Source organism: Pollicipes pollicipes, unplaced genomic scaffold (genome assembly GCF_011947565.3).
Source record: "Pollicipes pollicipes isolate AB1234 unplaced genomic scaffold, Ppol_2.1 Scaffold_7261;HRSCAF=8764_pilon_pilon_pilon, whole genome shotgun sequence".
In the NCBI taxonomy this organism is placed as follows: domain Eukaryota; kingdom Metazoa; phylum Arthropoda; class Thecostraca; order Pollicipedomorpha; family Pollicipedidae; genus Pollicipes; species Pollicipes pollicipes.
Genome location: NW_023597054.1, coordinates 4,461,238 through 4,488,737, shown reverse-complemented (window position 1 = coordinate 4,488,737; position 27,500 = coordinate 4,461,238). Strand labels below are relative to the sequence as shown.

The following is a 27,500-nucleotide window of genomic DNA, read 5'->3' as shown; positions in this document are numbered from 1 at the left end:
CAAATCGTTGTTTGACGGGCTGATCAGTCAGTGGGGTCACGTGCCCCCCCCCCCCCCCCGAGTTACAACATTATGGTCCGCTGTCCGGCTCAGGCACTCCCGGCAGTGGGCGGGTCGGGTGCTGAGTGACCCAGACCTTACACGGCGTAATATGGCGCTGGCCAGGTGCGGGCTGAGTGCCGGTGTGCGGTGCGATCCTGTTGTAGTTGACACCCCTCGCCAAGAAATCTTACGATTGCAGAGCTTTCCTGTACACCACAGTGTTGATCTGGCTCTCCTGCGGCAAGACGAGCAGGTCTGCTCTTTACTCTGAGGCTGCCGTTGCAAAGCCGAGCTTAGGGAAACGCTGGCTCAGTTAGACTGAGACTCAGCGACGTCAGAGACTGACATTGGCTCTTGAGCTTGGGATCCAGGTTTCGTGGGAGTGTGATGGGTGCACTGTGCCAAGTCGACCACCAAGTTGTGTGATAGCAGTCATGATGGCTCCAGGCTGTTGAGAAGCTCCGATTGGTAGTCTACGGCCTGCTCTGGGTCTGTGCCAGTGTCCACCGTTGCAGGCTGCAGATCTTATGAGAAGCTCCAATTGGTAGCCTACGGCCTGCTCTGGGTCTGTGCCAGTGTCCACCAGTTGCAGGCTGCAGATCTTATGAGAAGTTCCAATTGGTAGTCCACGGCCTGCTCTGGGTCTGTGCCAGTGTCCACCGTTGCGGGCTGCAGATCTTATCAACAGCAACAAAGTGTTTCGATGCCAGGGCGCAGCTCTGATAATTTTGAAATGGCATCGAGACGCCGTAACTAATGCTAGCCGCACGTGGAAAATTGGCCGACACAGCACCACGCACGGTGTAGTCTGGTCTGGGCCCAAATGTGACACAAGCCTTCCACTCGTCACCTTCTAGTCGCGCAGATTCAGCTATGTGAGGTTTCGGGATTCTCCCACCAATGTTTGTCACGTTATTAGAGGCCATGCGACAGACTTGGCCCTTTATTATATTACACGTGATAGGGGAGCAGAGTTGGTCATAGACGCACGCCAACCCCCCCCCCCCCCCCTCCCCACCAATTTATCTGACCGGGCAGAGCTTCATCACCGGCTGTTGGTGCTGGGGATAGAGCACCCTTACCGCACGACACGCATTGGGACGGGTATGTGTCCGAACAAACTGCAGCTGCCATCTGAACACGCATGGCAATAGTTAAAGCTGAAACAAAATCACCACTCCGGCAAACCTGGAAAAAGTGGAACGCAATGGAAAGTTCCTCAGAGCTTCACATCTGGCGCCAGCGCCTGTCCGCCTCCATTACTAGAGCGTTTAGGGGGCGACAGAGACCAATGAAACCCGAGTGTGTCATGGAACTAACCCCATTCTACATGCTTGGTATGTTTGGTATGGTATGCTATGCGCTATAATGCGATGTAGTGCGACGGCACCATCTACCGGAGCGCATTGCGACAGCATGCCTGAGAGGCTTGCAGGTGGTGTATGCTTGCAAATTCAGCCGGCGCAATTCCCTTCGCCAGGCGCGCGACCACAGTCTTGGTAGGAGGGGGAGCACATGGCTGACAAAGGCTCTCTGATAGAGACCCCAAAAAACAAGACAAAACTAAACGGATATGGCTACTTGTTTCCAGAGCCACGATTTTCTCGTTTTCTTTTCATTGTTATCTTCTTTATATGAAACAGAAGCCATACTGAACACGATGTCTTCGTATGTACGCAAACTAGCTCATCGCTGAGCGGTAATGCATTATTTGCTCGCCCTGAAAATTTATTGGAGGCGAGTAAATAGTGTTCTTATCAATTGAAGATGAGGTAATTTGCGAACATGGGGTAAATCCGCTTTCAGTGATCGAAACGCCGCGTCCAAAACACGTGTAGATGTGAGTAAGCAAGGGCAAAGTTGTCGCTAATACCCATAGTCACGTGATGTTTACTGACGTTGTCTGAAGTCTACCCGTGACTCGGTTAAGTTTACCTTGCAAAAATTGCGTCGCCCTGCTTTAGGTCGGCATTTTGTGCGTCATGGGAGTTGTTTGCAGACGGAGCAGGTGCTTTCAGAGTATGGGTTACTGAGACCGTAATCAATATAAGCGCCGCACACTCTGAAATGCGCAGGAAGCGATGACCTATGTGATATCGGCAAGCCTGGGAAAGCCACGTACGATATTTGTCTTGTAATGTTCTCGCCTTGGAGACGCTTGGCACATATCTGCGCCCGCTTTCCTTGGATTAAATGTCAGATATTGGTGGCAATACCTCATGTATGCGCCATCTTTATGGTTGGGGAAGCCCAGAAAAATCTCCAAAATCATTCCTAAAAACACTTACGCCTTTGAGAGCCGTGGGGATGACTCCAGCTGGGCACTCGATCATCGATCATCTACCCGCTGACAGGAAACCTAAAGGGGTAGGGGCGGGAGGAGGAGGCGAACAGTGGCCCCAATCTTGGTAACCATGCGGATGAGTACACCATCTTCTACAGGGCATGATTCTATCAAACAAGTGGTATCACCTGCGCGGGCCGTGTTTCCCATAACGACAGGTCCTGTAAACATGAAAATTCACTTCTGTGTAGAGGGTGTATCGAACGGAACGGTCACCCCTCCAGTAATGGTTAACGTCAAGAGTAACCGCCGGAATGGAATGGGCAGATCTCCACAACGGGAGCATCATAGATCAGCTAACACCTGAGAGAAGGGTACTTGACTCCAGGCGAAGGGGTATCTGCACTCATGGCTTGAGAATATAAATGACTGTGTACTTCTCCTTCCATTACCTGCAGCTAACGGGCTTAGCGGGAAAAATCTGCGTTCGGTACATAATTGACCAGAAGATGAAAATATGTGCTGTAGTTTTGAGTCATGAAACTGAGGAATCCAGAAGCCAATGACTGCATGGAATAAACTGCCAGCGCTATTCATTTGGTAATAGTTAATTGGCCTGGCTCTAAACGGAAAGTACTCGAGGGCGTTACCGAAAGTTCCTCTGGGTCTTACAGGGAAGAAGGCCCCGTAAGCGTAGATCTTAGGTGGAAATGGGCTTATCAGCTTATTTTAACACCACCAACCGCTTTCCCTTCCGCGAATGTTCAACTTTGGCCCGGAGTCGAGCAGTGAAAGCGAAGTTTTGAACATGCGTGCCTACAAGTCTTAGGAACAAAAACCCGACTCACGGCGTTGCAGTCTCTGAGGGCGGCACGGCGTCAGTCTTGTGGTTAACACTAGGAGGGCGGACAATGGCGATTATGTATTCGAAACGCGTACCTTTGCACGCCTTAGGACATCAAGTTACATGCCTGCAGAAAGTTTGGGGGTAGCTTTCACCTGTGTAATGTTTAGATTGACGATGGGAACGAATTAACCTTCAGAGCATTGCAAGCCGATACTGGGATCTGGTGGTGGAACTGGAAAAGTAAAAGAAGAATATGTATTTTTCGTGCTATTGCAGCCGTAAATCTATCCAGGGAACATCCGCAAAATTATTAGTTAAAATATACACCCAGGCTTCATATTTGAACTACACGAATTTATCTCGAAAGAGTTTCTGGAAACTGTCATGACGGTCGGTCTCGTGCGGTCGGCGCTCGGCGCTCGGCGCTCGGCGCCTGACGTTATCTGCAGTGGCCGACGCCGCTCGGTTTGCCGGGGCTGCAATAGAAACTGCAATACCGGCCATCGCTGTTTTTGCTACTAATACGGTGAAGGCACTGGCTCAAAATCTAGCATGTGCTAGGCTTCACTATTTTGTTCTGAAATAGAATAGACATATTCGGACAAACATGGAGCAGCCGTGGCACATCAGGAATGTCGTAAAGGTGGGGCTACGTAAATCGGAGGGCCGCTCTGGGGTTCAGAGTCCCTCCTCCCAAATATTTTAGTACTCCGTCCAACAAATTTTGTGATTCTTATGCATCTTATTGGTTAAACGTCAGCCCATCTTTCTGTTCACAGCCCTGGAAGGCTAGGCTTGTTACGTATGTACATACATGGAGCACGCTCATTTCCTCCAGATTGAGGTGGATTCTGTCATTTTAAAGCTAAGTGTTTCAGAGAATTTATGGTGAAATAAGCTCGAATTGGCTTGTAATTGCAATCAAAATTAAGCTCGACGCTTTGTTGCAAGGTTATTTACGGCCAGTCGGCAGGTCGCTGTGATCAGCTAATGGCTGATGATGAATGCATAGCTTTTGCTTCGACTATTATGTACTTATACAAATATACCGACGTTCAAAATGTGTTAAGAACGCGATGCACTAGTAAAACGAGTTCCGTGAAGGCAGTAACGCACGAAAATGGTACATAAGACGTCGGCGGTGCAGAATATGATCTTCAGCAATTGGGCGTAAAAATTCGTCACCGTGTATCAAACTGATACCCTAAGGCTAAGACAACCAAAGAAAATGGTCATCATGTGGATTTTGAGCTTGTGCACATGGAGTCATATAGTCAGTCCCGTACAAACGAGCAGGTGAAATGCACTGGCATTCGCAGCACATGTGAGGTTTTCGATAGCATAGTTAGGTCCTTCTGACTTCATCATTCCTTGGAAAAGCCCACGATCTATGTGGAGGAGCCCAGAGCGATCAACGGTGCCCCAACGGATCGACATTTACATCTGTCAATGACGTAGCGGGGGTGCCACCGCAGTCCTACAAAATGGTTCCCGTCAACAGCGTATGGTCCTCAGAGTAGGCGAGAAGAACCCAAGACCGATGTGGCGGGCCCTTGGACTGGGGCGCTACCTGATCGGGAATACCCCGACATGTCACCAGTGGGCTAGCATCTGACCCACCACTGTCGGTTGGCATCTTTTCATGTTAAACCTTGTTTTGATCCACCAAATCCACCATCCACCATCCATTTGCACCATCCACCGCCCTGTCGATTACTAAGAAGACTTGCCTTTTCCAGCCCGCGTCTAGGACAATAGGGAACGGACCCTGTGTGTTGAACAATAGGCTACCCAAATTTTTCCCGGCCTAGGGTTGAATGGCCACGCCGTTCCAGCGTGGCCTGCCTACTGGCTGCCATTCTGGAGGCAGGGGGTGTGGTTCCCCTGTCGACCCGGAGGCCCTGAGAGGGATAAACCATGCCATGGCCCCTCCCCTGACGCAGGAGGCCCTCTTAATCAGGAAACTGGCCCTGGATCGACGAAGGGTCCTCACTGACGCACAAACATCCCTTATCGCGGCAGGAGATCCAATACTTGACACAGAGGCTACAATTTGGCTTAACGGTCCTCTACCTTAAACGGGATGGGAGGCCCTTGCTCATTAATGCAGGGAGATAGAATTGCTTTTGAACTAGCATGGGGGTGAAAAATTCCATCGCAAAAAGACCGTGCAGGAGTGAAAAAATGAATTCACAAAGGCTGGAACCTATGAGCTCGTGACTGATGCTTCAGCAAACAAAGACATCTATTTCAAGTTGGCATGGACGTAACATCATAAACCTGGCAACAATTTTTGGTTTTTAACATCTTAAGCCGTTAAAGTGAAACAGAACACATTAAAGCATAGTAAATTCATGACAGTGTAATAAACATAAACAATTATTAACACCAATAATTTGATGCTGTACTTTGCGCTTTCCTTCCACAGCACTTAAACACAAAACAAAACAAAGGAATTCAATGAAAAATAACAGAAAAGTCAACAAGCATAAAACACTCAAAGAAAAAAAAACGTTGGACTCCAACACATCAGCCCATCACCAAGTGAAACACAATAGACATACCTCTGGCTTTTGTTAAGATGGGGTCAGGGAAAACAAATATTTTGTCACTGTTTCTTACAAAATGCCAATGCTTATTCCATGAAAGAAGCCTACCTATGCCTAACGTAAAGAGGCCTTACTTCACCTCATCCTGTCTGACCTGTTTGTATCACAGCAGCAGTTGTGAGATACTGATTATTGCACAATTCCTATTGCCATTTGCCGTGCACTTGACCAACTTAACCTAACTTAGAGTAGTCCGTATGATGAACATCATCTCAACTCACCTATATGTTGACAGCAGCACTTGTGATAAAATATAATATTTAAAGCTAGTTTTTGGCTGGTTTCAACATGAATTTTTATTCAGTTTATTTTTGCATGCTTGTTGACATCAGACAAACTTGACAACACACAAATTCAAATACTTGAAATCACTTTCAAGAACTTATTTTGATTGTCATGGTTAACCTATGTCAAGGGCAATAATGAGTATGCTCCACAAAACAATCTCTCTTCTCCAAAAGCAACATAACCTTTAGATGACCATGCCAGTATTGCTGCTTGCCTTTTCAGCCGCAGCAAAGGCATCCATTTGGGCTTGTTTATTCATATTCAATGACAAAGTTTGACATGTTGGCTTTACATTTTAAATGGGATGGTCTCACTATTTGTTACATACCAATATTTAACTCATGCTATAATTGCTATGCAGCTTAGAGTATCCCTGTGTCAAAAATATAGTGCATATATACAGTACAGTCATTTACCAGCCAGCAAACCATGGCAACTATAGAAAACATCTGATTAAAGCAGCCATGAGGGACCACCTCACGAAATTTTGGGCAAATAATCGAGAATATGGAAAAGAATAGGCTCATTGCATGTCGTGCGGCATCACAACTTGTCTTATGACAAAACTCGATTGGCTGAAACAAAAAATGGCGAACTCTAGTTACCAATCATGTGCTGAAAGCAGGTAAGGTAAGCAATTACTTGGTTCACAGGAGGCTTACTGACTTCTTCCTGCCCCCTCCCCCCCCCCCAAGACTAAAAGTCAATACCTTTTGCATGGTCTGCTGGCAGACAGAGTCATCCCACTCATCCCCCAAATATAAATATCAACCATGCCCACCAACCTACCAGATTAAAATGCGAAACAAGTAAGAGGTGTGCATAGTAAACATCTCCAGAGGGCAGAATTTCGCCATCAAACACTTCTGTATTAGCGGCGTCAGTTCTGTCACAAAGCTCTGCATGGCAGCATTAGGATGCCCTTGACAGGTAGCCTGGTGAGTTAGACACTCAAAAGGCTTAGATTTATCATTATTGAGCATCGCCATGAACCAAGAAAGCGGTTAAACAAGGGTTTAACAGGGCAAAACTGGCGGTAAATATAACTTCCGTGCTTCAAATTTTCTCCTTCATTCCCTGTGAATTGTTCACTGTTGGGTGCATATCAAACGTGTTTGGGCGGCTGGCGAATTAATCCAATTTATGTATGAAATACGTACAAGTTTGCAGTTGGAGAATCTTGCAGGGAAATTGGTCAACATTTTAAGCAACAGATGGTACCTCTAAAGGCAATCCAAAAGAAAACAGAATGAAGTGGTATCACACTCGTATGACACCAAGAGAACTAAAAGTAGTTAAATAAATATAGAGACTGATACTTTTCTGGCAAAACTTTGTAATCAGATTATTTGACTTAAAATCTGTTAAAAGAATTGCTCAAATGGTGATAGTTATATTGTAACTTTAATTTCGAAGGCGTTTCTTGAATCCTTCACTCCTGCATTTCGGGAGTGATGCTATTTAGTGGTCAAGTTTCCTCGGGAAAAAAATACGCTGTGTCCAATCCTCTACCAGGCCTTGCTGGTGTTTGCACCAGCAAGGTGCAAGGTGCAAGGTGTTTGCACCTCTGCTTTCGTGGTGTGGTGGTGAGACGAAAACTGGGGGATGCTTGAAAACCTTGCATTTGGCACACGGCTGCCGATTGTTGTGCGTTTTGTAAACAAATCAAACTTAATGCGTGCAAGCGGCTGGAGTCGCTGGGGTTCTTGGGCTTGGAGGTAGCTGGCGCCCTTGCCATGTGTATACATAGACATGATTCAGATGTAGATGAGGCAGGACATAGCCATAGGTGTCCAGGTTCTTTTAGAGCCTCGTTTATGCTTGGTGGTTTCAAGTGAGCTCGGTTTTGGATGACATCTGAAAACCTCAGAAAGGGTAATAGGGGTTTGGCATCTGCGATTAGTCAATGTCAGGCGGGGTGAAACAAATCGCATGAAATATGGGGAAAAGGAGTGAAAAATTCCTCCTCATAGAGTGTTGCTTTACACCCAAAGTCGGCAAATCTAGGACACTGCATTAATGGGGCCCCTGACTGGCACATGGTCCTTCCACTGTCTCATTGTGGACTCTCATCGATGCTCGCGTATTTCATTACATCGTCACAGGGACCCGACCAACGTTAGAGGCCCCTGGTATTCGAGGGCTTGTTCTTGTCCCTGTTGAGCAAATGTTTCCCTGGCCGAATCAGAGAACATTGCCGATACAGGAACCAGACCAATACGGAGCTCACTGTCCTGTGTTGTTGGTCTCTGGTCGAAATAAAGGACCACATTGTCCCAAATAGTCTCCAATCGTTACAAGAGGCCCTGAAGGATATTTGAGGCGCCAGCCCTGCGGACTGGGCCCCTTAGTACATCCTCCAGCCAGCCTTTCGGGTTCTTGGGGACTCAAAGTTGGACCCTCGACCTGACATTTAGCTTCCGAGAGACCTTTCGACCCCCTGGAACCTGAGGGGGAGGGCATATGCCTCCTGTGTCCCCACCTCCACCATTGTGTGGTACATGGCCTTGGTGGTGGTGGTGAGGACTGCCCTTCGCCTAAAAACCCAGATGTTACAGCACACGCGTCTCAGGGGCGCTGAGAGCGCACACCTGCTCAATCCGAATGATATATCAGCTAGCGCGCCTCTCCCGGCAGTGCGGGTCGCGCCACCGATGGGTGCACAGCGGGACAGCCGGATCGTCAGCATGGTGGAAACAGGAGGCGTGCTGGCGCCTCTGATCGCCATAACTATAGGTGGGCGATTCCTAGAGCTACCGTCGTGGAAGTGTGAAATCTCCATCGCGTCACTGAAGGCTGCCCGAGTAGTGCAAGTGGAGCAATTGAGATGCTCGGCCGAAATGGCCATATTGCTGCATATATAAGTGGTAGATACTATTGCAAGGCGTGCTGATGGCCCGTATGGTGGATGGAGGTTGATGCCTGTTCCCGCCACTTCGCCACATTTCCTTAACATACAACCTTGCATGTTTAGGTTCTCCCCGCCATGTCGTAGCCTTGAGAGAACTCGCGGGTTTTCCCAGCTTTACATAGAAAGAATAGACGTGGATGCAAGCTTTCAGTGCATTTTATTCTTTCTTCTACGAGCTAACTGATATCTTGCTTGCTAACCCCAATGACAGGGGTCGCTCCAGTTGACTGAACTAGGACGGTAAAAGTGGGCCAAGCCATACAGATTTTAAAAAGGGTGTCATTTTCTTAGTCGGAGAATTTCCAACACCAAACTTACCGGCTCTAGTGCTTTGATCGGTCAGAATACTAGCATTGCAATGTTTTATTTATAATTAAGTGGAGGTCAATAACTAGTGATCAGTTATTTGCCTGCGCTATTTCTTGTGTTTAAAACTTAAAGATGTGACTCCGATGTGACCACACTTGCTCCAAAGGCCCATTTGGCCCTATGTCAATGAACCAGTTCCAGAAAAGCCAGTTCGCACCTGGCGCTGACAATCTTGTGTTTCTTAGTGCAGTAGGCTGTTGCACTTCGCGAAGTTATTAATGTGTCTTTTGCGGACATCCCTTACGGCTTTGAGCGCAGATGACATATCGTACCTCACAATGACCTGAACTGACCTGACCTCACGCGATCTAACCTACCGAGCCGTTTTAAGCCCGCTTTAGAAATGATAGCCAATGAATCTTTATAGTTCTTGGTGGTGCAGCATTCTAAGAGTTTGGATGCAACCTCCTATGTGACGTCTCATATAGGCCGCTGGGCGAAGGCAACCTGACCTTCGGTCAACAAAAGAAATGGGTCCGTTTGTCGTGAGAGCGTCATTATGCCATTTTGTTGCTTTGGCGTTCTGCTCTGTGCGTCATCTTTCACTAGCTTTAGGAATATTTACTACCTGCGAATGCTGTGCAGCTGGAGCATTTCAACGTGACCAAACTCGTGACTTGCACAACTTGGCTTGACCGTAACGTACGGTGCTGTCTGACTACAAGCGACTGCAAGTAAGCAGTGCCCCATTTTTTAGTCTCAAACAGACCCAATGTTTTGCTCAGTCAACTTGGATGGTCTGAGGTGTGACAAGGCACTGGTAGAACTATTTGTTAAGGGATCGCACTCTAAGGAGCAGCCATTTTCCTAAACAAGGCTAAAGTGGACGCAGTCCTTTCCGTAAACATGGACTACAGCTCTCAACCAATCTCTTCAGGGCAATCCATTTTAGCAGTAACGAAGCATGGTCAAAGAAAAAGTGACATAGCTGCGACACCCACATGACATGAAATAGAGGATGATGCTTGGTCCGACTCATGACTGCTGTCAACACGTTTGCTGTCCCGTAAAGGCGGCTAAAAAGAAATGCTGCTGTAAGTGACCTGCTGGCTTCATAGACCATAGCATCACATGCCATGGGACGCCTTTGCTTAGCAAAACTATAAATGTCTGTGCATCATGCGTATCGACTTTTCAAACCAAATGTTTACTGCGGCTTTGGAGACATTCTTTGGTATTGAGTAGCTATAAAAAGTCTAACCATGAGTTGGTCGGTGGAACGCCCTTCCACGAAAGTTAAAGTTCACAGCATGCTGAGTTTTCAAAAACAAAGGCATTGACACGAATTAACTACACACGTGCATAAAAAACTTCGGGTCACTCGACTAAGCTGTTAATCAGATAGGCTGCAGGGAACAGATCAAACTGACGGAAATAAATGCTTGGTCGCTCCGTTCGAAACAATCGCTACCCATAAATGTGCGAAGGAAGCAAAAAGGAATAAACAGGATTGGGTTTCAAAAATGCAGAGCAACTTGCAATAAAAACGGATCCAGTCCATAGTCCAGGCACGGGTTGTCAACGTATATGCACAACAAAAGTACAGGTTCCGAACTGGATTTTGCAATGCGTTATCTAATCATTTCCATCCTGGATGTGCCCTGGGTGTATTATGGGGCACGTTAGTGATTTACCCATAAAGACAGCGGGGTGAAGCCGAAGTAGGAAGAACTAGCGTCCATGAGCGCTCGTCACCAATTGCTGACGTATCCACTAAACACACCTCTTTGACGCCAGTATCGCAGGGAACCGGGACAGTACCTCTGTTTTCCACACCGGACGACACGTCACTTGGACCGGTCAGACTGGCGATGATCCGCCCGGACCAGACATACTGATGATGACCCGCATGGACCGGCCAGACTGGCGATGGCTCGCCAGGACCGATCAGACTGGCGGACCGATCAGACTGGCGATGATCCGCCTGGACCGGTCAGACTGGCGATGATCCGCCTGAACCGGTCAGACTGATGATGACCCGCATGGACCGGTCAGACTGGTGATGACCTGCCTGGACCAGCTAGACTGGCGGTAATCCACGTAGACCGGTCAGACTGGCGATGACCCACCTGGATCGGTTAGACTGACAACTCGCCACCCGGACCGATCAGATTGGCGATGGCCCACCCGGACCGATCAGACCGGCGATGACCCACCTGGACCCGGTCAGACTGGCGGTGGCCATTACTCGCAGTCGCTGTCGTCTGAATGCAAGACTTTCCCATGATCCACCTGATGCGCCAGCAGTCACACTCTGTGCAGCCCGGCCGCGGACTCGGCGCGAGCGGGGGCAGTCACACTCTGTGCAGCGCGGCAGCGGACTCGGCGCGAGCGGAGGCAGTCATACTCTGTGCAGCCCGGCCACGGACACGGCGCGAGCGGGGGCAGTCACACTCTGTGCAGCCCGGCCGCGGACACGGCGCGAGCGGAGAGGTCTGCGCCTCTCGGCACGTAAACCTAGGCTGCCCACCGTCAAGGGGGCCGGCCGTGGCCGCTCGCCCAGCCAGACTAACCGGAGCGGGATAGTTCAAGAACTCCCAAAGATCACCACACACAAAGTTTATGAGGTGGTCGGCGAGCTCCGGCCAATAGCATTCTAATTGTAAATGTGTTGCCTGTTGCCTCCTTAACTTTCAATCCATTCGGGATAAATGTTTGATGATGGAGTATCACAGTAATCGCATTATGAACGCAGTAAAAGCACAAGCTCTGAACAAAATGTTAAGCGAATAATGCACGCAGAAAACAGCGTTATGACTTGCGCGGCACACTTGATACCACAGGATGCAAGCCGGAGTATTGCTTTGCTTGTTGCATCGGGCTTCTCTGTAAGCTGTGTATGAGTTTAAGCTCTCCAATAATCACGCCTGGCTCTCCAGCCCTGCGGCGTGTTGAACGTCTGGCTCTGCTTGCTGTTTTACCCGTCTGCTCTCGTCTGGCCCCGCTTGTCGTCTCGGCCGTCTGCTCCCGTCTGGTTCCGCTTGTCGTCTCGGCCGTCTGCTCCCGTCTGGCTCCGCTTGTCGTCTCGGCCGTCTGCTCCCGTCTGGCTCCGCTTGTCGTCTCGGCCGTCTGCTCCCGTCTGGCTCCGCTTGTCGTCTCGGCCGTCTGCTCCCGTCTGGCTCCGCTTGTCGTCTCGGCCGTCTGCTCTCGTCTGGCTCCGCTTGTCGTCTCGGCCGTCTGCTCCCGTCTTGGATGCAATGGCATCCAGAGAAATCTGCAGCTTTGCGGGCGCTGTGTGACTTCTCTTCCCTACCTGGCCGCGAGATACAATATATCTTGACAGCACTGTCCTTTTCACACCGTTGCATGTAAGCGTCATTGACCTCCAAAGCCGCTGATCAGTTAGTTGCTCACTGTTAACTTGCAGCTTTGTGCCCCTTGATGCCCCTCCTGATACGGAATGGTGCAGTCTATGCGTTCCTCAATTGCTATTTTCCGCCCACTCACGTGGCTGGATTTTGAAGGCTGATGTATTCTCATGTAGTACGATAGTGACGCGGCGGCTCTCAGAAAAGTGATTTGCCGAGGTCAGATGCACTGAGTCAGCTGCCATCCGTGGGACGTAGGACCAGCTATACCACGCGTTTTTACGCGCAGTCTGGTAAAACAACATTTTTATGACCATCTGTCTAGCCATCACTGCTGTTGCCTTTCCCAACCGCGCCAGGATGGCGCAGTGATTTTTGCCAAAAGATAAACTTGTATAAGATTCCGCACTGCGATGGTTCGAAGAGTCTGGTTCGAAGCGCTCGTCTTTGCCCTGGTGTCCAAGTTCATGCGCGTGTTCCGAGCCCCCACTATATATATATATATATATATATATATATATATATATATATATATATATATATATATATACATGTTGGTGGATCAGTACGTCAGCAGCCCAGAGCCGGCCGCTGGCCACAGCGGCGCAGGTCCCGCCCGTCCTCGCACTCTGTCGCTGACAGTGCCAGCGTCGGCCGGCAGCGGCGGCAGCAGCGGCGGCCTCCCCACAGATGGACTACCGCCGCCTGGTGCAGGCTGCGCGCACATCATATGAGACGGGCGAGCCGCACCCGTACCTGCAGCGAGCGCTGGACGCCCTCGACGTCCGGCACATTCATCATGTGCTCAGGTAGGTACGGCGGGCGGGCAAGCCTGCACAACTCACAAGCGCTAGCATGCCGTTGGGCTGCATCCATGAGGTTTCTGTAGGTCCGTAAAAGGATGTTTGGTGAGTTAAGCACTTATCTTTGACCATTTTATTCTTAAAATCATCTTTTTATAAACGTAGATAAGATCATTACATTGAAACCCTCAGGCTGCGGAGGTTTCCCTTCACCCTCGGCCTACGGAGAAGAGCCTCACAGGCAGCCTTAAGATCTCAAGAACTAGGCAATCTAGGAATGCAGAGTAAAAGGGTAACGAAAGCCTCTCATTGAACTACAAAGGAAAGGCGTTGTTAGGCAGTGGTAATTTCACCTTAGCAGGTGAAATTAGATCATACAGGTCAAATAAGTGGTGCACAGACTCTTCCTGACACCTCGAAAACTACGCGTGGGGCGACGACCAGGCAGGCGACCTTGAACAGTTTTTGGAAAATTATGTCAGACAGACAGTTAGTGACACCGACACATGTCCCCCAGACCATGCCATGCTGGGTCAGAAGAATGAAGGTCATTGTTGTGACACGCCAATGGCGTTGGCGAGGACGACAAGAAGCCCCATCAGTGAGCAAAGCGGCATAAGTAGAACATTTTAAAGTTATAAGATATGCGTCATCGGTGTTTGAAAGATCTCATTCAACGGGCCTTATCTGATCACAAATGTCAAGGTTTGACTTAGCTTGACCTTGGGTGGTCTTAACTTGCAAAAGCAGCCAGAACAAAATGCATTCACTCAATGTGATACGTACAAGAAATCGGGCCAGAAAACTTGAAAGTACAATTCCTGCGAAAAATTGACATAATTTATCACTTTTAAGCAAGATGTCACCGACATGACCTGGAGAAATACGTTACAGATGATGAGCCCTCAAGTACGTCAACATCGAATTTCAACTACATGCTTAGAAGTTACATGCACCGCGCTACCCAAGATCTCACCAGCGTGCTCCAAATCGTGCGGGAGGCATTTAGGAAAAAAATATTGGTACCTCTGAGGGCACCCTTTGTAGAACGAGGGCTTAAGGAGTTATATATATATATATATATATATATATATGTATATATATATTTGGGATGACGGTGACCATGGCAAACAATGTTGACTTGCATTGACTTTCTTACCGTGGCGAATGAGCTGGTGCCTCGGCACACCTGCTTCGGATAGAGTTATATATATATATATATATATATATATATATATATATATACATATATATATATATATATATATATATATATGACATAGATAGCACATCCACGCGGAAGAGCCAGCATGTTGTAGTCTGCTTCAGCGGTAATATTTTGAGGCATTTCGTGCTTTGAGGGTGATTTGACCTCAACCTGCGCATGAGCACGTGGGGCCAGAGAAGCCGATGTCCTTTGATCTGGCGATCAACAGGCCAGTTGTAACAGCAGGTGAAAGAAGGCAAGACGGAAACCCATGGAGCAAAACAAGGAGTGGTAATAAGTGCTTCCTTATTGACGACATTTGGCTGATGTTCGCGCTGATTATATTATTCATTCGAATACCGGTTTGTCCAAAAGGATCGGTGAGTGCTGCTGGTGGGAAAATGTTGGTTGGCCGCGTCCGATCAAGGTCTGATCGACCAATCAGATGTGATTTGCATGCTCCTCTGATTCACGTACCACTTGACAGTTGTACGTCAGCAATGACGAATTATCTCCCTGAAATGGGCTTTTTAATGAATATTTTGAGTTGAAGTTTTGCTTTACCTCTGGTGGTGGTCTATTGGGATCAAATGAAAAAGCTCGAAACAGAAATGCATCCACCAATGGGTACACTTTTAGGCCAACATCGGGGTGCGGGTTTTCACTGATAATGACATTCAACTCAATGGCCGCGCCGACCGTCGTGTTTCCGTCAGAATGTGTCGAAAGCCATCCCATCAATTTGGGGAAGATACTTGTACGGTCGCCAGTACATAGTGCTATCTTGATGAATATTGGGGGAGCTGGTATGGACCTCTTTCTTTTCCGATTCGAGCTGTTCACTGGACCAGCAATCGGACATACATAAAGCTTCCTAATTCCACCGGCTCCTGTTTGCGGCGGTGCTGACCTCAGGCTGACCTCTGGCGGCGCCTGCAGGACTCGCCCGGGCGGTATTCCGCGCTGGTCACCAGCCGACCAGGACACCCTGTGTAACACGTGCGCCTTCTTCGTGGGCAACATTCTGAATGAGTTCTACAGCGGCGTGCCCGTGGACGAGATTGAGGAGCAGGCCGCTCAGATCTGCATCACGTTCAAGCTCTACCCGGAGGAGGTGTGCCGAGGCACCATCTCACTCGCTACGGTACGTGGCGACGACCGATAGCAGTCAGCATCGTTTGGCATGGTCAGTGATGGTGGCAAACAGCAGACCGTCGCATTCAGGCGGTCAGTGACGGGGACCAATACGCAGTCGGCATTGTTTGATGTGATCAGCGGCGGTCGCCAATAACAGTCAGTGACGGCGACCAGTAAACAGTCGGCATTGCTTGACATGATCAGCGGCGGTCGCCAGTAACAGTCAGTAACGGCGACCAATAAGCAGTCAGCATTGCTTGACGTGATCAGTGGCGGTCGCCCATAACAGTCTGTGTTGTTCACGATGACAGTCTATGACAGTCCCCTGTGCTACGAAGGTTATCAACGGCGCACAATACCAGTCAGAGCCGTTGATCTCGCCAGAGACGGTGGCTGACAGCAATGTGCCGTGGCCACGCTAGGTGACTGACACACAGCGGTGGGCTGGTCTGGTCCCTCTTCGGGCCTCACTGAACACAGCCTCTGGCCCTTTGTTAGCACAGGGTCCCTGTCAGGCATTGTGGGGCCCTGGCAGACGTTGGGAATGTATGTCCCTGCTTGGGAAACCGGTTCTCAAACCCATGCCAGCCCGGAGCCAACTGTGTGTTACTGGTGTTACCTGGCTGACAACATGCCCTTGTTGACTCATGGCCCCTAATTAGCGGGCATGGCCCTCTCTCTGGTGTTAAAGTGCCCGGCTCTGCGTGCCGGTGGTCCTGAATACGACCTCCGCCTGCGCTTTCGGGTCCTTCGAGCCCTCAAATTGAGCCCTTAATCATAAGTTACGAGGGAACCTTCGGGCCCCTTGGAACCTAAACGGGGCGCGTGCCCCTGAGCCTTCGCCCTGCCCGCGCCCCTGACAGAAGGTAAGGCAGTATTCTGCTCTACAATTAAGCCTCTGTGCTGGCGAATTTATTGCGGTTGGACCTATCCTGCCTGCAGGGATGTCAAATATTTTTTAGAGTGGTAGCGCTATCAATTTCATAACTTCATGTTGATTTGACCCCCCCCCCCCACCGCAATTTTTTTCTGTAATATTATGACAAGTTTTGAAAAGGTTGACACCCCACGAATCAACTTCTTTGGGCTTGAACTGCTGGCTATGATTACCATCCTGCCATCCACAAATGACTACTTTATTAAGGACACAAAAATAGGTAGACAAACCGTCGTCATCCAAACCTAGAGGAGCGAATCCGTTGAGAAGGACAAATTTGAGGAAGTTAGGCTATCGAGTCGTCAGCTCCCCTTCAGTTAGTTACAAAAATTGACGCTTCTGCCTGCCCGACCTTCCTCTTTGCACCAGAGTCACCTGTTGTAATGAGGTGTGCGACATGGCCGGCAGCCCAGCATAGCCGAGCTGCTGGCTCGCCGCAACACCACGGGGGACGACATCTGCACGTTTGCGCTCGGGGCGCGCTGTGGAGCCGCCATCTGGCCGCCCTGGGAGGTCCAGCTGTCCGACAAACCCAAGCCGCCGCACGTGGAGCCCGTGCTGCCAGAGGTACCGGTGGGAACGGAGGGTGAAAAATTGGCGCCGGGAATCGCTGAACTGAACCAAACTGAAGTTTCTTCTAAGCAAACGATGATTGTGTAAGTGCGGACAGTTTGAGACAAATAAGTCGCTGACATGGTGCTGCCGAGCCTTAATGAACTGGCGCCTGGTCCCTTGAGAAAGCTATGAAAGTGTGGCAAAATACCAGCTCGACATACTGCAAGTATCCCACCTATTTATCGTCTCGTGGAGGCAGCCTGGTCCACACAGCTGATGGAGCCCGGAGTGTTGCCGATCTATGGAGCCGCAGGCCCTGCGGCGCTTCGCGTGGCCCCGCCGCCAGCGGCGGCAGGTGCGACCTCAGCTATCGCCTCCGCCGGCAGCCCTCCGACACGACCACGCTGAAGATCCTGCAGCTGAGCGATCCGCACGTGGACCTGGCGTACGCAGCCGGCAGTCTGGCCGACTGCGACCTGCCCATGTGCTGCCATGCGGCGCTCGGGCCCGGCACCAACGGCACGGCCGGCCCGTACGGCGCGCTCGCCCACTGCGACATCCCGATGGTGACGCTGGAGAGGACACTCGACTGGATCGTCGACCACCACCCTGTGAGAGTCCGATCGGCCGGCGGTCGAGGCGGAGCCGTCGCCGTGGGTGGCAGCGCTCTGGTGGCCGGGGTGACCTGTCCATTGTGGCAGGGGACGGGCGCTCTCTCGTGCGCGCGGACCGCACGTGTATCCATGACCCCGGATCTCAGGGCTGTGCTGGAGAGGTGATGGTGTTGTCCACAGGATATTGACCTGATCTACATGACTGGGGACCTGCCAGCCCACGACATATGGAACCAGACGCGAGAGGGCAACCAGCGCTCAATTCGGGAGTCGCTGCATCTGATGAAGGGACGCTTTGCCGACACGCCCATCTTCTCATCCATTGGCAACCACGCGCCCTGCTTCATCAACATGTCAGTTTTGGTCGCTCACACAGGCTCCTGCTGCCATCGGCACTGACTCCATCGAAGTCTAGTCCGGAATTTAGCCTTATCTTGTTGAGTCGGAATTGGAGTTGATTCATGTCTGTGCTACGCTACGGCAAGCCAGAGCCCGATTCCACCACTTTATAAGCTGTGAGCCAGAGCCGGGAATGCTTATGCGGAAGCGCACTCAGGCACTAACATGACTCACAGCCATGTTACCGGTAATTTCATGCCTACACGCTTGTCTAATGAAGATGGGAGAGTGGGCAGGGTAGGAGCTATATGGACTGAGTGACGAAAGGTCTAAGCGCTCCAATTTCACCCAACTGCAAGTGTCTTGTGACTGTGGCTGCACTGCATACAGTGCACAGCATTTTTCAACTCACATGCCAAATAGAGATCACCCATGCACGTTTAGATAAACGCACACACTGGATCAATTAGAGAAGTTCCTCGCCTTGCATTTGTAGGAGACGCCAAGCCTGTGACGGTGCAGGTCAATCCCGCACCAGGTCAAAGGCCCTAAATGTGTGCCCTTCTGCTAGATCACCGCGTTCCGTGAAGGAGCGGCGGTGACTGATCCTGAGCCGGTCCATCGCCGCAGATACCCGCCCGAGTCCACCATATCGGCCACCAACAACATCTCGTGGCTCGCGGACACATTCAAAGACGTGTGGCCGACTATGTTCAGCTCGGACGTGTCGCCTGGCACCATAGAGCGGGGCTCCTACTACTCCACCAGGCCCATCCCTGGCCAGCTGCGCGTCATCAGCATCAACTCCAACTTCTGCAACAGCCTGAACTGGTCAGTCGGCAGCGTCCGGTCCAGATCTCGCCGAACAGAGGGGCACTAACTCGAGGAGGCCAGACCCGAGATGGTGGCCTTCGTGGCGTTATGTATCTGACCGAGTCTGCCTATTTAACTCAAAGACGCCAATTTGAAAGTTATCGTCACGTGTGATCCCGGCGTTTCGGTGCCCCTCCACCTTCGTGGCCCTCAGGTGGCTGGTGCTGGACTCGGTGGACCCGAGCGGCGAGCTGCAGTGGCTGGCTGACCAGCTGCAGGAGGCCGAGGACGCCGGCGAGAAGGTCCACCTGCTCAGCCACATCCCGCCGGGCATCACAGACTGCCTGCCTGTCTGGAGTCACCAGTTCAACCGTATCGTCAACAGGTAAGTCGTCGCTGGTGCGCCGGGCGGCGACGAGGCGCCGCTGTCACCAGCTGGTGACGGAGCGCGGCTGTCGCCAGCTGGTGACGGAGCGCGGCTGTCGCCAGCTGGTGACGGGGCTCGGCTGTCACCAGCTGGTGACGGGGCGCGGCTGTCGCCAGCTGGTGACGGAGCGCGGCTGTCACCAGCTGGTGACGGAGCGCGGCTGTCGCCAGCTGGTGACGGGGCGCGGCTGTCACCAGCTGCTGACGGAGCGCGGCTGGTGACAGCCGCGCTCCGTCACCAGCTGCTGAGCGCGCGGATAACCCCGCGACTGTCGCCAGCTGGTGACGGAGCGCGGCTGTCGCCAGCTGGTGTTCCGTGTTCTGGGGACGCAGCCATCGTACGCGGCGTTATCCAGGCATCGCGGGGTTGCGGGAAACGTGACCTGCATGTATTCCTTTGTCGGGCCAATGGGCTGGCCATCTGACGCTCATGCCTCCAGCGCCAGTCACGCGTGGGAAGCTCGGTGGTATGCCAGGAATGCCTCGGGTCCCGGTTTTGTGAAGCCTTTTTGAAGTCCTCACCAGCCAGCCCGCTGTGGCCATTGACGACGCTATTACCGACTGCGTTATTACCGACGACGCTATTACCGACAACCCCGCAGACACCCCCACCATACTCCTTTTCGTGTCAGATGATGAAAGCGCTGAAAGTGCTTCGCAAAGCTCAATGGTCAAAGCTTCTAGAACAGACATTCTTGAATCGTAGAATGTTACAACACGCTCAATGGAAACTGATGTGGCTGCTTCCACATATTCCATGCCACATATTCCATGCCGCTAGATGCAAGGTGACAAGTTAGGACATTTATGCCTATATACCTCGCAAATTTGCCAACGTTCAGTCGTGGACCGAGTGACCCCATTCTATTTGCACGTGTCAATTGACCCTGGACGGGTATTACTGCCAGACATGCGTCATGCTGGCCGCTCCTGACCGGCGCCCGTCCAGTGGCCAGCGCCCGTGACGACGACTCCTCGGGCGCCGACAGGTACGAGGACACAATAGCCGCACAGTTCTACGGTCACACGCACAAGGACGAGTTTGAGGTGTTCTACGACTTGGAGGATGCCGCCCGCGCGGTGGGCATGGCTTACATCGCGCCGGCCGCCACCACCTACAGCTTCCTCAACCCGGCATACCGCATCTACACCGTCGACACAAACATCACCTGGGTACGTGTGCTGGCACTATCAGGCCAGCGTAGTTCAGAGGCACTGGCAGCGAGCGACGCAAGCTGTCATTGGAGGTGAGGGCAACGGCTGCGAATAAGCTTGTTTTATTGCGTTATATGATAGTGATAGTCGCCACATTAGCGCTCGCGGGCCGTGGTGCAACCGAGATTCGACCCCCCCCCCCCCCCCCCCCCCACGTAGGACCCGAATGCGCTAACCACTCGGCCATTACCCCGGTAAAAAATTATTAACAGATCAAGCATTTTCGGCCTCATTGCAAATAAGGCATCTTGTGCTTTATTGACCGAGTCCGTTATTTGGTTCAGACATCCAATGTTACTCACCCCGTCCCTGTCACACGATAACACACCAACTCTTCTTTGTACCGACAGATGGCTCTTGACTATGACACGTACATCATGAATCTGACGCAAGCAAACAGCGCGAACGACACAAGTTTCCACTTGCTCTACTCGGCACGAGCCGACCTGCTGGAGGCGCCGCCTACGCCGCAGAACTACGACCAGCTGGTGCAGCGCATGAAGACGGATACCGCCAAGTTCGATCAGTACATGGACTACTTCTATCACAGTGCGGCGGCGCAGGCGGACGCCGGCCCGTGCGGGCCCGATTGCCGCCGCACGCGCATCTGCGCCGCCGAGACGTCCGACACCAGCCGGCCACGCTGCTAGCTGCCGACTGCCGGCAGCGCTGTTAGCTGCCGACCGCAGGCCGCGCTGCTAGCTGCCGACCGCATGCCGCGCTGCTAGCTGCCGACTGCCGGCAGCGTTGTTAGCTGCCGACCGCAGGCCGCGCTGCTAGCTGCCGACCGCATGCCGCGCTGCTAGCTGCCGACTGCCGACAGCGCTGCTAGCTGCCAACCGCAAGCCGAGCTGCTAGCTGTCAACTGCCGGCAGCGCTGCTAGCTGTCAACTGCCGGCAGCGCTGCTAGCTGTCAACTGCCGGCAGCGCTGCTATCTGCCGACTGCCGGCAGCGCTGCTAGCTGCCGACTGCCGGCAGCGCTGCTAGCTGTCAACTGCCGGCAGCGCTGCTAGCTGCCGACTGCCGGCAGCGCTGCTAGCTGTCAACTGCCGGCAGCGCTGCTAGCTGCCGACTGCCGGCAGCGCTGCTAGCTGCCGACTGCCGGCAGCGCTGCTAGCTGCCGACTGCCGGCAGCGCTGCTAGCTGTCAACTGCCGGCAGCGCTGCTAGCTGCCGACTGCCGGCAGCGCTGCTAGCTGCCGACTGCCGGCAGCGCTGCTAGCTGCCGACTGCCGGCAGCGCTGCTAGCTGCCGACTGCCGGCAGCGCTGCTAGCTGCCGACTGCCGGCAGCGCTGCTAGCTGCCGACTGCCGGCTGCGCCACCAGTTGCCGACCACACGGCGATGCAAACCCGGTGGACGACGGACGGCAACTGCGCTGACTTCTTGTGGCAGGCACCGTCCAAACCGGATCGAGAGCTGCACGTTTTTGAATATCACAGCGCTGGAGATGACGAAACGTCACAAACTGAAGGCATCACCGGTCAGCCTGTCAGCCTCAGCTCGGTGTGTTCGTCTGGTCTTTGTTATGAATATTTGTGGGGTTCGCGTGTTTTGATGTGCGAGGTAGTTCGCTCCGGAGAACTTACATTTAAGAGTGAATAAACTCCTTAAAAGTACTTTACAAACATGTAGTTCATCCCCCGATAAAAGCAGGTCATCATCCATAAGGTCTCAAAAACACTTCAATAAGAAATGTACGGCTGCCATGGTTTGTAGAACCAATCCGACAAGCTCCAGCGCCGTGTTCGCAATACTAATGTGAACGGCCGTGACCATTATGGTGGGATGAAAAGAAAAACGAACATCGCGTAGGAAGGCGAAGGTTGAGACAAAGGTCACCCCACGCCAATTTCATCACAAATGCTGCAAATACACACCCAACAAGTCAACGATCTAGCGCTGCACGATGGGGCCCACGATGGCATGCGTCGCGCTCCTTCAATATACATGAGACACATGATATCATGCGTGGACGCTGCATCAATACGCACGCCAAAACAGCCGGCTAACGTCTGGCCACGTCTGCAGATTTAGTGCCTTTCACGCATTACACGTATACATGACTGTGAACATTTCGTCACGTACAAAATAATACGTCCCATTAATTTCCTACAGACGAGTGACACGTGCGCCCGAGGGATACCGTGTTGAATGATCTGTTGAATGATCTGTTGCCCCTGTTGAATGATCACTGATCTCCCATCCCGTCTACAAGTCCCTAACCCTCGCTGGGAAGCCCAAGCGAGTGAAATTAACGCTTTCTCTCGTCTGTTTTGCCATGAACCATGGAACGAAATCATGCAAAGATCCACGTTCTGCTTTCATGGAACTTTCAGCGACCTAATATTCACAAGGCGACGATGTTGACCACATGGCGCAGCCGCACTCACCAGAGGTGATGTAGCCGCCCGTCGCCTCTCGTTTGACCTGATCGGTGCTTTCTCGGGCTGCCGCCAGGCCCAGCGGTGTCGGCTGGGCCGCCTGCTGCCTGTCCACGTGCACTGCCATTCGGAGCGGTTCAGTGTTTTGGTGGATGTTGGCAACTCTCATCATCGCAGCTTGTGACATGCTGTATTCCCCGAACATTTGATAGCGTAGCACTGTACACTTTGCAACACAAGGCCATGGCCCGAATATGAAATAATGTATCGTTTAGCACTCCACAGGCATATCGCATTATCCAACTATAAAACAATGTAACATCGCTCCTTCAAGGGTGTCAGTTGCCACATTTTTGCATGATTCATGTAGAACAAGACAAAAACGTCTTTTAACCTCCTCCGCCTCCCCCCCCCCCCCCCCAATCCAACGCAACACGCTGCAGAGTATCCCTGCGACGACATCTTCACCCGCGAAACCACGGATCCTTCTCCACTTTTCACCAACCTGTTCAAAACTCGCAAACCCCACCACAACCGCCCTCAAAGCATTACACGTTTCCACTCGTCAACTGGTCGTGGTCGTCCCGCCGCCACCTAACGACGGCAGCTGGGCGTTAACAGCCGGCTCCGCGCCGCAGTTCACAGCCGTCTGCGCCTCGGCGAGCTCTGCACCAGTTCCCGCGGCCTGGCCGACCACAGGCGGCCCCGAGTGGCCCCCCTCCGCTGTCTGCTGGCCGGCAGCGAGCTGGCCGCTGCCGCCCTGTGAGCCGGAGCGGTCGGCGGCGGCAGCCGGGCCAGGTGGCGGGCTCAGGTCACCCTCGCGGATGTCGAAGGTGTGCAGCGGCAACGTCCTCAGCCAGCTCAGCATGCTGATCACTTCGGTCAAGGTCACCGCCGGGGAGCGAGGTGTGACGACACACGAGCGATGCCGACACGCGGACAGGGGTCACCACGGGGAGCGAGGTGTGACGACACACGAGCGATGCCGACACGCGGACAGGGGTCACCGCCGGGGAGCGAGGTGTGACGACACACGAGCGATGCCGACACGCGGACAGGGGTCACCGCCGGGGAGCGAGGTGTGACGACACACGAGCGATGCCGACACGCGGACAGGGGTCACCGCCGGGGAGCGAGGTGTGACGACACACGAGCGATGCCGACACGCGGACAGGGGTCACCGCCGGGGAGCGAGGTGCGACGACACACGAGCGATGCCGACACGCGGACAGGGGTCACCGCCGGGGAGCGAGGTGTGGCGACACACGAGCGATGCCGACACGCGGACAGGGGTCACCGCCGGGGAGCGAGGTGTGGCGACACACGAGCGATGCCGACACACAGGCAGGGGTCACCACAGGGGAACGAGGTGTGACGACGCACAGGCACGTGCAGACACCAGACCTGAGGCTCTCACAGAGGACAATGAGGTCCAGCGCTATCAGAAAAAACAATCCTACAGGCAAACCAAATGGTGCATTTCACTGAAAACAAAATACTACATGCTTTGATCAGAGACATGCACAGTAGCATAATAAAACCGTATGAAATTCATCTGATCCCACTTCATACCGACCCTACTTCCAGCCAGACCACCCGTCCCAAGACTAGGAGGCATGGCTCATAATCGCGTCACCGGACCGCTCGCGGCGCCGGTCCGCCGGATCACTCCCCAGCCAAAGGATACGGCTTCTCCTCCAGCTCGGTGCGCACGATGTCGGCGTAGATGAAGTCATCGGTGAAGCGGCGCACCTTGTCCTCCACGGCCGACCACTCGATGTTGTCGTGCGTGTTGGAGCCACCGCTGCCGAAGCGCTGGTTGTACCGGTCGTAGTGCACCTGGTCGGAAGAGGGCAGCCCGTGAGCTGGCCATGCCGACCGAGCGCCCTCCCCGGAGCCTCGCGTGTGGCAACGCGTCCTCAGCCGCCGACACAGGCCCCATCTGGGCTACAGCATAGCATCACGTTAATGAACACCGCGCTCAGCTTAACGGCACTGGCATTATCATAATGCGTTGGCATCTGTTCGCTGTGTGAAGCAATAAAAGCACAACAGCAGTCCCACATCCAGCACAAAAGTAGCGCCACATCAAGCACAACAGCAACCCCACAGCAGCAGCAAAACATCAAACACAACAGCAGTTCCACATCAAGAACAGTACCAGCCTCACATCAAGTACAACAGCAGCCCCACATCCAGCACAACAGCAGCTCCACATCAAGCACAACAGCAGCCCCATATCAACCACAAGCCCACATCAAGCACGACAGCAACCCCACATCAAGCACAGCAGCAGCCCCACATCAAGCACATCAGTTCCATATCAAGCACAACAGGTCCACATCGAGCACAACAGCAGACAACTGTCACCGCGCGCGCCATACATACACCGGTGCAGTGGCAAGCCCCGGTTGGAGCGCCACGTCCGCCTCACCTCGTGCAAGAGCAGCCCGAGGGCGGGGGCCACGGGCAGGTCGATGCGATCCAGGCTCCAGGCGCGCTCGAACACGCCCTCCTCGGCGTGCCCCTGCGCCACGGCCATCACCACGCCCACCATCTTGCGGATTTGGTGCAGCATGAAGCTCTGACCTGCCAGACGACACAGAAAGCTCAGGCCACAGCTCTGACCTGCCAGACGACACAGAAAGCTCAGGCCACAGCTCTGACCTGCCAGACGACACAGAAAGCTCAGGCCACAGCTATGGCCTGCCAGACGACAGACGGCTCCGGTCAAGTCCACAGCAGCACACCAAAAACACAGATAGCTCCGGACACGTCCACAGCGGCACACCAACGGCACAGACGGCTCACTAATGGTAATGCTCGCTGTTCGCCTCCTCTCAATTGGGTCTGAGCATGGCACAATGGCTGCATTCGTCAAGTGCATTTAACGCAGACATTGGCCTGCAATTTGTACAGTTGTTTTAGGGACATAGTTCATCCGCAGTTGGATATGAAACGTCTCACCTGCAAGCTTTGCCACGAGGCACGAAACCAGCCTTGTTAAGAGATGGGGGCTAAATGCTATTTTCTCCCGAATCCTGCGAATTTGGACCGAATCTTTGCAAAGTATCAAGTGTAAACCTCTCGCCCATGAGTATCAAGTGAAAACCTCTCGGCCCAGGAAGAAGGGGCATGCCCTTCCCCCTATATGCCCTTCCCGATATCTCTCTGTTTGTCACAAAGTAATAGCTGTTGTGAAATAATTACAAATCGTCGAAATATAGCCGGGAATCGTGTGTTACGGTTATCTTGAACGAATTCCAGGTGTGTCTTCAGCTAGCATCAGTACCACAAGATCGTGACCCATCGACAGCGGCAGTGGCAAACCGGTGCGCGGCTCGTCAGGACAATCCCTGCCGGAGCGGGGCACTTACCCTTCACGGTGATGACGACGAACTCAACGCCGCGCCTTACGAACGGCTGGCTGCAGCCCATCTCCATGACGTAGCGTTTGTTGCTCGGGTCGTTCGGTTTTCTACGTCAAACATCGTCCAGTTACCGGCTGGTCACTGCCTACATACTCAACATGCCAGCACCGTAACGCACGGTCAAAATCTTGCCACATTCGCAAAGCGCTTACGCTTCAGGGCGTTAGAAACGCATTAACGTTTTCATTATTTGACCGCGTGCGTCTGTTCTACCTCAGTATTAAACGTCTCACGTTACTCAGCTCCGTCGCAACCACATATGCTCACCTTCTTGAAGTGAAATTATGGTAGTTGTGGGTGCCTGTGTACTTCTCGAACAGCCGATTCACGTTGCTCAGCACTTCATCAGGCATCCTGGCAAAAGAGATGATCGATAATGACGACCGATTAGGTGACGGATCGGTGTTGCAAATAATGACCCGTCATACAATCTCGCACACGCTCAACGTGCCCTACTCCGCTGTCAGGCATCGGAGCCATGCGCGATTAAGCGTTTGAACCCCGCGCTGGGATCCTGCAGCATTACTCCACCAGCGGTAGACTACAACGCTAAAGGTCTCGCTGTTTCACACGTCAATAAACCATCGAACGAAACTTGTTGCTCGACATCACCAAAAGGTGGCGTCAGTGGCCGGTTGAGTGTCCTTGCTGGGATCAGGGCACCAGATCTCGGATCAAGTTCATCTGCGGAAACCAGCCACGGCTCCCTATTTGTATTCCCGTTGGCGACTCCCACAGCCACTGCGTCGATGAATAGCCCCACACTGATTACACGCACACGACCCGTCACTGCTACGGATGCACAGGTTTCCATTAGCTCCAGGCCACCAAGTGCGGCCGGCTGAGCACGCCGCCGTCCTCCGCCGGCCGCCCCGTCAGTCACCTCACCTGTACTGCTCGGAGATGAGCTCAGGGGACGGGCTGAAGGCGAAGCTGGGGCTGACGTAGTGGTAAGTGCGCGCGCAGCATTGCAGCTTGGCGT

General features: G+C 52.5%; 2 protein-coding genes across 5 annotated transcripts in view; one reads left to right on the top strand and one right to left on the bottom strand.

Moving 5' to 3' along the window:
- The first annotated feature begins 8,725 nt into the window (after positions 1 to 8,725).
- Positions 8,726 to 21,421, top strand: LOC119112627 (sphingomyelin phosphodiesterase). Its single transcript, XM_037236855.1, has 10 exons — positions 8,726 to 8,806; positions 13,320 to 13,467; positions 15,608 to 15,812; positions 17,151 to 17,309; positions 17,684 to 17,908; positions 18,092 to 18,264; positions 18,881 to 19,081; positions 19,278 to 19,448; positions 20,479 to 20,662; positions 21,055 to 21,421. Exons 1-10 carry the CDS (start codon positions 8,758 to 8,760, stop codon positions 21,352 to 21,354), a joined length of 1,815 nt encoding a protein of 604 aa, XP_037092750.1. The 5' UTR covers positions 8,726 to 8,757; the 3' UTR covers positions 21,355 to 21,421.
- A 2,089-nt stretch (positions 21,422 to 23,510) lies between these two features.
- The window catches only part of Pus1 (Pseudouridine synthase 1), an 11,132-nt gene continuing 7,142 nt past the window's right edge, over positions 23,511 to 27,500 (bottom strand). For all 4 annotated transcript variants that reach the window (XM_037236800.1, XM_037236799.1, XM_037236801.1 and 1 more), the window contains 6 exons: positions 27,407 to 27,500; positions 26,786 to 26,872; positions 26,465 to 26,565; positions 25,522 to 25,676; positions 24,775 to 24,926; positions 23,511 to 23,956 (listed from right to left, as the gene is read on the bottom strand). The exon at positions 27,407 to 27,500 is cut by the window's right edge and continues 90 nt beyond it. In XM_037236800.1, coding sequence (XP_037092695.1) covers positions 23,653 to 23,956; positions 24,775 to 24,926; positions 25,522 to 25,676; positions 26,465 to 26,565; positions 26,786 to 26,872; positions 27,407 to 27,500 — 893 coding nt within the window. In that variant the 3' untranslated portion in view covers positions 23,511 to 23,652. The remainder of the gene's footprint in view (positions 23,957 to 24,774; positions 24,927 to 25,521; positions 25,677 to 26,464; positions 26,566 to 26,785; positions 26,873 to 27,406) is intronic.